At 53.5% G+C, this 10,571-nt stretch overlaps 1 protein-coding gene across 1 annotated transcript in view; it reads left to right on the top strand.

The window, feature by feature from the left end:
• Positions 1 to 7,159: 7,159 nt before the first annotated feature.
• The window catches only part of LOC107112039 (serine palmitoyltransferase 3-like), a gene marked incomplete at its 3' end in the record, with an annotated part of 111,331 nt that continues 107,919 nt past the window's right edge, over positions 7,160 to 10,571 (top strand). Inside the window, exon 1 of the mRNA XM_015413103.1 lies at positions 7,160 to 7,595. Within this exon, the coding sequence (XP_015268589.1) occupies positions 7,485 to 7,595 (111 nt within the window). The remainder of the gene's footprint in view (positions 7,596 to 10,571) is intronic.

The following is a 10,571-nucleotide window of genomic DNA, read 5'->3' as shown; positions in this document are numbered from 1 at the left end:
ATCAGCTACTGCCGTATCCCTGAACTAGAGATGCCGGGGACTGAACCTGGGACCTTCTGCACGCCAAGCAGAGGCTCTGCCACTGAGACCCCAGCCCCTCCCTCAGTCATGCACAGCAGATTATTTAGGGTTGCCAGCTCTGGGATGAGAAATACCTGGGGACTTTGGGGGTGGAGCCAGTGGGGGGGGGGTGTACATCCCAGTTATTCAGCAAGTGCCCCACGTATGTTCATATATCTACTTGTCACTGAATTAAGCGGGACCGGAGACAGATTTTTAAAAATAAAACAAAATAAAAACAGTAAATTTCATTAGAAGAAGAGGAGGAGGAGGAGGAGATAAGAGATTGGATTTATACCCCGCCCTTCACTACCCAAAGGTATCTCAGAGCGGCTTACAAACTCCTCTCCCTTCCCCTCCCCACAACAGACACCCTGTGAGGCAGGTGGGGCTGAGAGAGCTCTCCCGAGAACTGCCCTTGAGAGAACAGCTCTTATCAGAGCTATGGCTTGCCCAAGGTCATCCAGCAGCTGCGAGTGGAGGAGTGGGGAATCAAACCCGGTCCTCCCAGATTAGAGCCTGAGCACTTCACCACTGCACCAAACTGGCTGTGTGGTATTTGGTGTGGTATTTCTCATCACAAAGCACTACATCAAAGGAGAGTTTCCACCTGCAGCCTCGGCCTTCCCTAGGGCTCCCAACTCCAGCTTGGGAAATTACTGGAGATTCAAGGGCGGAACCTGAGGAAGGCGGGATTCGGAGCGGGGAGGGAACTCAGTAGGATATGATCGAGTCAATCTCCAGGGGAACTGAGCTCTGCCATCCTGAGAAAGTTGTAATTTGGAGATCTCTGGGCCTCCCCTGGAGGTTGGCAGCCCCAGGCCTCCCAGCCCTGCAGTTACACTGAGAGACGGCCCAAATTGTGATCGTGTTCACACATAAACTCCCTCACAACCATCATGTTAAAAAAAATAATAAATCTCAGGCGGGCAGCCACTTTGGTTTGAAGCAACAGAACAAAGTTTGAGTCCAGTGGCACCTTTAGGAAGGGTTCCCATTCCCCTGACGGGTGCAGGCTGGGGACTCGCCTGCTTTTGGGACCCCTGATCCGCCGGCCCCAATCCGGACAGCGAGGGGAACCCCGCCCCACAAAGTGCCTCATTTGTGCTGACGTGCCTGGCGCAATGACGTCACCCCGAGGTGACGTCATCGCGCAGGGCACGTTGTGGGGGGACGCTCTATCGTTCAGGAGAAAACCTCTATGGCGTTTTCCCTTAAACGATAGAGCGCCCACCCCGACGTGCCCTGCGTGATGACGTCACTTCCGGGTGATGTCACTGCACCAGGCACGTTGGCACAAAGGAGGCACTTGGGGGACACGTCCCAGACTAATGGAGGGCCACACACCGCCTGTGGCGACCTGGCGACCCTAACTTTGAGACCACCAGAGTTTACTTCTGGGTGTAAGCTTCCATGTGCCGGCACGCTTCTTCAGATACCGAAAGATAGTGGAATAAGTTTGCGTGCACACCAAAAGCTTATACCCATTCTTTAAAAACCCTGGTTGTCTCTACACGGCTAAATAATAAATGCCTCAGACATGTTTGAGTATGTGGGGTATGTTTGAGGCCTACGAGGGAGAAAAGACCTGTTGGCCTGACTCTACACTAGGGCTGCAAATGCGGCCTTGCGCTGAAGAGAGCCTCGCTCTTCATTCCCTTCCCTTTACGTTGAAATCTAGCTAAACCTACTGTCAGGAAGCCCACCACGACCCGAAACTCAATTCCCACTCCTGGGCTTTCGAAAGAGCAATTACCCAGTGGAAGTTTTGCCCGAGAAAGGAGTTTATTTAACTAGCTGGCGAATGGAGTTAGTTCTCCATTAGTGGAATTCTTCTTGGGAGGGGGAGAAGATTGCTCTGTTGACTGGGTGGGGAAAAGGGATCATTTGAAAAATGTGTAAACTTAAAGGTGGGGGGGCAGGGAGGAAAAAGGAAACTTTAAAATATCCTGGTGGCTCACGAACACCTGAACCTGCCTTGTACTGAATACCATCAGAGTCAGTATTTTGTCGAAGGCTTTCATGGCTGGAGTTCATTAGCTGTTGTAGATTTTCCAGGTTGTGTGGCCGTGGTCTTGGCATTGTAGGACCTGACGTTTCGCCAGTAGCTGTGACTGGCATCCTCAGAGGTATCACACAGAAAGATGGAGGACTCTCTGTGTCACAGTTTTCGTAGAGAAAATGAACAAAGTTTGAGTCCAGTGGCACCTTTGAGACCAACAAAGTTTTGTTCTGGGGATACTCTCTGCTTTGCAGTCTTCAAGTATTTGAAGGGCTGTCATGTAGAAGATGGAGCGGATCTATTCTCTCTTGCTCCGGCTTGCAAGACGAGATCTAATGGGTGGAAATTACAAGGAAGTCGTTACCGGCTAAATATCAGGAGGGGTTGAGCAGTGGAACAGACTGCCTCGGGAGGCGGTGGATGCTCCTTCGCTGGACGTTTTCAAGCGGAGGCTGGACGACCCTCTTTCGGGTATGTTGTAGGTATGTAGGGCTATCTTTCGACTATGCTCCTGCAGAGTACAGGGGGCTGGACTAGATGACCTGCAAGGTCCCTTCCAGCTCTAACATTCTGTGATTCTATGACACAGAGAGTCCTCCATCTTTCCATGTTATACCTCTGAGGATGTCGGTCACAGCTACTGGCGAAACGTCAGGTCCTACAATGCCAAGACCACGGCCACACAGCCCGGAAGATCTACAACAGCTAAAGTCAGTATTGCCTACACAGGGTCTCAGGCGAAGAGGTCTTTCACGACACCTGATCCTCTTCACTAGGGATGCTGGGGATTGAACCTGGGGCCTTCTGCATGCTAAGCAGGTGCTCGACCACTGAGCCACAGCCCCTCTCTAAGATCATTTCCAGAGAAGGGTGATCTAGGGATCCCTCAGAATAACAGACCGGGGGACCCCCCGGAATTACAGCTCATCTCCAGACTACAGAGATCGGTTCCCCTGGAGAAAATGGATGCTTTGGAGGGTGGACTCTGTGGCCTTGTACCCCGCTGAGGTCCCTGTCCTCCCTAGGCTCCATCCCCAAATCTCCAGGAGTTTCCCAACCTGGATCTTGCAACCCTACCCCCCCCCCGTATGCAGATTCCTGGTTTCCCAGACTCAAAAGCCATGTTATCTATGGTTGCCAGCCTCCAGATGGGGCCTGGAGACCCCCTGGAGTTAAAACCGATCTCCAGCCAAAAGAAAACAGATCCCCTGGAGAAGATGGCTGTTTTGGAGGGCGGACTCCATAGTGGTTTAGGCATCTGAGGTCCCTCCCGTCCCCAAAAGCCTACCCTCCTCAGGCTCCACTCCCAAATCTCCAGGAAATTCCAAACCCCAGAGGTGGCAACCCATGCACCCTCTAAGCTGTGGAGTCCTGTGGGCAAAACTTCTACTTTGTGAGCTACGGGCATTAAAGTTGTGAGCGAGCGATTGGGCTGCTGCAGAAATTAGTCTGCTCCAGAGCCATCCTTCCTGAGCTAAGACAACAATGTGCGAGGCGGAGGCTAAAAAACTGTGAGCTGGCTCACACTAACTCAGTTTAGAGGGAACACTGGTGGCCAATGTTCCCTTTAAGCTGCGGAGTCTTGTGAGCAAAAATTCTGCTTTGTGAGCTACTGGCATTAAAGTTGTGAGCAAGCAATTTGGCTGCTGCAGAAATTAGTTTGCTCTGGAGCCACCCTTCCAGAGCTAAGACAGAGATCTGTGAGCTGGAGGCTAAAAAACTGTGAGCTAGCTCACACTAACTCAGTTTACAGGGAACACTGCTGGTGGCCAATGTTCCCTCAAAGCTGTGTAATCTTGTGAGCAAAAATTCTACTCTATGAGCTACTGGCATGAAATTTGTGACCGAGCGATTTGGCTGCTGCATAAATTAGTTGGCTCTGGAGTCATCCTTCCTGAGCGAAGACAAAAATCTGCGAGCTGGAGGCTAAAAAACTGTGAGCTAGCTCACACTAACTCAGCTTAGATGGAACGGGTGGCAACCCAAATTATTATAACTTTGATTAAAACCAAGGGTCATTTCGTAGAAAAAGAGGTGCAGGAGCTCATTATAATAACTTATTTGCATAGGCCACACACCCTGACATCACCGGAAGTGTGTCAGAAGGCAACACCCACCGCTCAGGCTCCACTGGACTCTTTTGGATTGGGGGGGGGGATACATGCAGATCTGCCCTCGCAGAGGAGGGAGAGCTTGTCCCTGAATAAACCTTGGCCTTAAAGGTGCCACTGGACTGTTTTGGATTGCTATTTGGGGGAGGAGCCTCTGCAATTTACCTGGCTGCTTCTTGCTCTGACTGAGGGCTGCTGGGAGCAGGGGGTGGGGCTTGTTGCATGTGCCCGCCCCCTGGGCTCTTTACTGCCGGAGCTCCGCTCCTGAGCGCTCCTGCAGGAAATGACCCCTGATTAAAACTCAACAGTCTGGCTGGAGGCTCTGGCAACTGGATCAGTTTTCCAGCCCCTTATCAGCTTTGGGCAGAATTGCCAAGTGGTGCTTCCTTGCAAGGCTCCGGTGCAGACGAAACGGGCTCTAATCCAGAAAAGCTTCTGCCACAGTCAAACTTTTCCGTTTGAATGAAATCTGGAAATTCAGAGAACCGAACTGACGATACGTCAGTTTCTGATTTCATTTTATTTTTTTAAAGCTCTGTGGTATGATATCTGAAGAAGTGTGCACGCACATGAAAGTTTATACCCAGAATTAAGCTCTGTTGGTCTTCAAGGTGCCTGACTGGACTCAAACTTTGTACTGTTGCTTCAGACCAACACGGCGACCCACCTGAACCTTGAGAAAATGGCTGCTTTGGAGAGATGGTAGAATACGTTGTGGAGATCTCCCCCTAGGCTACACCCCAAGATAGGGGGTTCCAGGTCCTCCCTGGCCAATGGTAGGGGATGGGGGGCAATGCTCCCTCTAAGCAGTGGAGCCTTGTGAGCAAAAATTCTACATTTGTGAGCTACCGGCATTAAAGTTGTGAGCGAGCGATTGGGCTGCTGCATAAATTCATTTGCTCTGGAGCTGTCCCTTCCAGTGTTCCCTCTAAGCTGAGTTAGTGTGAGCTGGCTCACAGTTTTTTAGCCTCCAGCTCACACATGGTGGAATGAGCTCCCAGAAGAGATCAGGGCCCTGCGGGACCTTTTGCAGTTCCGCAGGGCCTGCAAGACGGAGCTCTTCCACCTGGCTTTCAATTAGGAGCCCTCACCACCACCACCACCACCACCGTCTGTGGTGATGGGCCGGCCCCAGCTCTGAATCGAGCCATGCCATCGTGTGACGCCAGAAGATCACTGAGTCGGAATTTGTCTGCTTGGTCCATCGTGTAGCACGCCATCTCAGTTGATGATGGGACGATGATGAGGACTCCTAGCACTTTGTGTTCATCTGACTGAGCCACCCCGAGCCTGTTCGCATGGAGGGCGGGATACAAATGGAATGAATGAATAAAATAAAATAAAGGACTAGACCCAAGCACACTTCTTCTTTTGAAACTTGTGCGAATATGGCGGCCGTTCTCTCCCCCCCACCCCCGGCCCGTGGCTACAGTGGGGCATCTCAGGGCCCGCCCCCCACGGCCACACTCTCTCACCTCTCGCCGGCCGCACCGGCTGTGGCTGCGGGCCAAAGCTGGCAAGGCAAGACTCTCCCGTAGGGTTGCGAACTGCCAGGTGGCGGCTGGAGATCTCCTGCAAATACTACCAACCCCCCAGCCATGGAGATCAGTTTGCCAGGAGAAAATGGCCGCTTTGGAAGATGGGCTCTACGGCACTGTCCCTCGCTGAAGTGCCTCCCCTCCCCAAACCCCGCCCTCCTCAGCCTCCACCCTCCAAAAGCTCCAGGTGTTTCCCAACTTGGAGTTGGCAACTGTACTCACCCACCCGGTAGGCTGAAGTGTACTGGGGGCAATGTTCTCTCTAAGCTGCGGGGTCTTGTGAGCAAAAATTCTACTTTGTGAGCTACTGGCATTGACGTTGTGAGCGAGCGATTTGGCTGTGCATAAAGTAGTTTGCTCCGGAGCCATCCCTTCCTGAGCTAAGACAAAAATCTGTGAGCTGGAGGCTAAAAAACTGTGAGCTGGCTCACACTAACTCAGCTTAGAAGGAACACTGATGGGGGTGTGTGTTTGTTTTGTTTTGCATCAAGCTGCCTGGGTGGTGGTGGTGGTACGGATCAGTGTTCCCTCTCAGCTGAGTTTGTGTGAGCCAGCTCACAGTTTTTGAGCCTCCGCCTCACACATTTTTGTCTCGGCTCAGGAAGGAGGGCTCCAGAGCAAACTAATTTATGCAGGAGCCAAATCGCTCACTCGCCACTTTAATGCCAGCCGCTCACAAAGCAGAATTTTTGCTCACAGCAGGATGCCACAGCTAAGAGGGAACATCGGCAGGGATGCCAGTGGGACCCGGGGAATCCCCTGTGATCGCAGCATAAGCGTCCCCACTCAGGGCCGGCTCACCCACTAGGCGAACTAGGCATTCGCCTAGAGTGCCGGGCCCTGGATGAGGTGCCAAGCTGTGCCTCCCCCCCTCCCCCGTTTTGGGGGCGGCGGGGGGAAAGAGGCGGTGGTGGCGGCAGCAAAAGGGTGGCTGACTCCAGAGGTCCCCAGGTCTCCAGGCCCCACCGGGAGGTTGGCATCTGCGCCACGAGGCAGCCTCGCCTAGGGCGCAGAAACACCTCGAGCCGGCCCTGTCCCCACTGTCCCCACTGCCTACACCACGGGTGCCCCACAAGAAAATATATTAATATTTGTACTGTTGTTTACCTATTAGTTCTTCTGTAAGCCGCCCTGAGCCCGCCTTGGCGAGGAGGGCGAGGTAAAAAGCAAAGAAAGAGACAAGTAAATAAATAAAACGGCAAATCCCCCCCCCAAGCAAAAAATCCTGGCCGCGGCCCTGCCCCCTCCCCTCCCCAATGCCTGTGCGCTCCACCCGGCCCAGGCGACTGCGGGGCCTCCCCTTGGTTGGCGCCCGGCCAGCAGGCAGCCGGCTCCTCGACGGAGGCGTTGGGCGTCCGAGGGCGCGATGCCCGGCAGGCTCCCCGCCTCCTCCTCCGCCTCCTTTTAGCGCGACGCTGTCGGGGCCGCTTTGCACTGGCTCCCCTTCCCTCGCCGGGTGGAGTCGCGGCCAGGCGGTCGGGAGCAGGGCCGGGCCCGGGCACTCCTCTTCCCCTCCGCGGGCAGGCGCGGCCGCAGCAGCAGCAGCAGCAGCAGCAAGCGGCGCTCCCTTCGCCCCGCGCGCCTTTCGTCGCCGGCCGCGCCGCTTTGGCGAGGTGCTCGTCGCTGCGCCGGGGCGCGCAAGCCAGCCAGACCCGGCGGGTCCCTTCCCTTCGCCGGCCCGGAGACTTCGTCCCCAAGTGGGGGAAAGGAGGGGGTGGAAAAAAGGACCGGGACGCCGCTCCGGATTGGGGGACCCGCGCCCGGCCAGGCCAGATGGCGCACTCCAACGCCCTCTCCAACGGGCACCTGGGCGGCCGGCAGAAGCGCCACCACTCCGGCAAGCGCGACGGGCACAAGAAGAACGGGATCTGCAGGGAAGTCAAGGTGAGGCCGGCCGCTCCGGAGGGACTCCGCTCTCGCTGCGGATCTCGCCACCGGGGATTGGGGGGTGGGGTGGGCCAGCTGGGGCACTTCCACACGGCACTAAACGACAAGACGCCTTCCCTCCGCTTCCAGCGCATTTTGCGCCCGGATTTCACCCATGCCCAGTAACATCGCTTCTATCATTTGCAAGTGGAGTTGGCCATCTCGCACAGCGAAATCCAGTGGCAAAGCGCATTGAAAGTGGATTGAAGGTGCCTTATTTGGTGTGTCTGGAAACGTCCGCTGTGTGAAGCGGCACAATCCACTTGGAAACAGTTGCTAAAGTGGACGGGAACGGCGGTATCCAGCGTGCGTGAAAGCGGCCCCTTGGTTCTTTACGCGGCTTGGGCGTTCGTGCGCGGGGCGGCGCCGTGTAGACGGGGGCTTCGCCCGCTTTGGCACGGGTTAGCTTTGCTCGGTATAGGTTATTTGGTGTGTTTTGATCGGTCTTCGCCGTTTTTGTGTGTACGAGGTGTGATGGAATGCGCCCTGACCCGGCTGTGTAGGCAGGGCAGGATACCAATCTAATAAAATGTAAAAAACCGGTTCAGAGAGTTTTGGCACAGTGCGACCTCACCTTGATATTCCGGCCTAAAGAGGAATCCTTTTTGTTTTATGGGGGTCCCTTTCGCCCCCAGTTAATTCTACCCAACGGGGATTATCTCTCCATGCCTCTGAATTTTGCTAAACAGGCAGCAAAGCTTGTGTGGATCAATACCGCTGTTACCCAACGCCGTGCCCTACTTAGGTTCTGACAATTCAGATCCAACCCCTCCAAGTCACACCTGTTTTCAGAGATGCCTTTGGCTTCTGAAACGGTTTAGCTGGCTCAGACGGAAAGAAGACAATCCACGGCTTCAAAAAGAATTAAATAAAGCATCTCCTGATGGATGTCTTACTACGGGTTAAAGTTTGGATTCAGCGGCCCTCTTAAGACCAACCAAGTTTAATTCTGGGTGCAAGCTTTCGTGTGCATGCGCACCCAAAATTAAACTTTGTTGGTCTTTTTTTTTTAGAAAATGTGTGTGTGTGTGTGTGTGCACCAGGAAGTCATGGTGACTGATCCCTGCTGGGGGCCTGTAGGATATTCAGAGAGGCGGCTGAATAAAGCCTGCCCCCGCCTCCCACCTCTGGTATTCCAGAGACGTCTCCCTTCCAAGCGCTTTCCAGAGTCGACCCTGCTGAGCTTCTGAGATCTGAGGCTTGCCTGGGCTACCCCGGTCAGGGCAAACTTTGTTGATCTTAAAGGTGCCACTGGACTCAACCTCGGTTCTGCTGCTCCAGAGCAACGCGGCCACCCACCTGAATCTTACCACACGTTGACAGTGTTTACGAAGTGAGGCTAGAGGAAACTGCACTGAGCGTGCCGAATGTCGATGCCTCATTTTGCTTTGTAGAAATCGTTGTTAGGTCCAAACTGAGGTGTGGATGAAATAAAAGAGGGCTCCCGTGTTACTTTAGAGACCAACTGGCTTATTCAAGCATCCGCTGTCCGGCTTGCTTCATTTGATGCACGAGATCTACACTGGCTCCTGCAAGTTTGTGTCGGAGCAAATCTTGCTAGCAGGGCTTTTTTTTTTTGAGAAAGAGAGAGAGAGAGATATGCCGGATCTCTCAAGAGGGAAATGAAGTTGTCTAGCTGTTGTGTACGGAAAATTCATAAACTTTTACACATTTTAAACATAATTTTGTCAATGAGGTCCCGGAACTCTGCTCTGGCGCATTCCCCCAGAAAAAGAACCCCGCTTGTGAGTCTTTCAGGTGCATCTAGACTCCTGTTTTGGTGATATGGCCTAACACGGCTACCGATACGATCATGATCTTTCGGCTCTGCTCCTGCAGAGGGCAGGGGGTTGGACTAGATGACCCGCAAGGTCCCTTTCCAACTCTCACATTCTATGATTCTATGAAAAAGAAGACTCTGGGCTTCTCCTTCAGCCTCCTCCTCCGGTGTATCTTCTTCCTCCAGCTTGTTTTCTTCTTGACCGTCCTGTTTCTCAGATGCCACCCGGTAAAACAAGTCCTGGTTAAACTTTGAAAAACAGGCTATGTCAGGAGGGAGGGGGGGAGAGAGAGAGACACTCCTCTTGTGTAGGAAAGCCGCCTCTGACTTTGGAATTTTTACAACCGGCTTTAAAAAAAATCCTTCTTCTCTTTTCTTCCCCACTGAAGAGAGAGAATCAGATTAGCCCTAAAACTTTTTAATCATAGCAATAACAGTACAAATAAGAATAGATTGTGCGGCTGCTTTAGTAGAGTGGAGTAACCTTCATTCATAAGCTGGCCTGAGATAGCATCTGGCTCTTTCACTTTCTCAACCCTGCGAGGAGAACAGTGTGGTGCGGCTTCCCTTTTTCTTCCCCACTGAAGAGAGAGAATCAGATTAGCCCTAAAACTTTTTAATCATAGCAATAACAGTACAAATAAGAATAGATTGTGCGGCTGCTTTAGTAGAGTGGAGTAACCTTCATTCATAAGCTGGCCTGAGATAGCATCTGGCTCTTTCACTTTCTCAACCCTGCGAGGAGAACAGTGTGGTGCTGCCCGGCGGTCGACTTGGAGGAGTTCCAGACAACAAACACTTCCTCAGCCTGTTCCTGTGAGGCGCGAGGTACTTCGCCGTGCTCCTTAAGGGGACACTCCCTCTTGCCGGGCCCAAGGGGTGTCTTCGGGGTGGCTCTTCCTCCCTCCCTCGGCGGAGGGGAAATTGGGGAGGACTCGGAGAGGGCTTGTGCAACTGAAGGAGAGAGGCACGCGGGTCACCCTGATCAGGTTTAACCCGCCCTGCCGACATAGTAGCTTGGCGGGCAGTGGAAACATCGAGCGGGAAGGGATCCCCGAGGGTCATCTAGTCCAGCCCCTGCACAATGCAGGGAATTCACAGCTACCTCCTTCCCCCCCCCCCCGCACTCCCCTGTGACCCCTGCTGTACGCCCA

This window comes from Gekko japonicus, unplaced genomic scaffold (assembly GCF_001447785.1).
Source record: "Gekko japonicus isolate JY-2015 unplaced genomic scaffold, Gekko_japonicus_V1.1 scaffold3379, whole genome shotgun sequence".
Classification (NCBI taxonomy): Eukaryota; Metazoa; Chordata; class Lepidosauria; order Squamata; family Gekkonidae; genus Gekko; species Gekko japonicus.
This window is presented reverse-complemented; position numbering and strand designations above follow the sequence as displayed.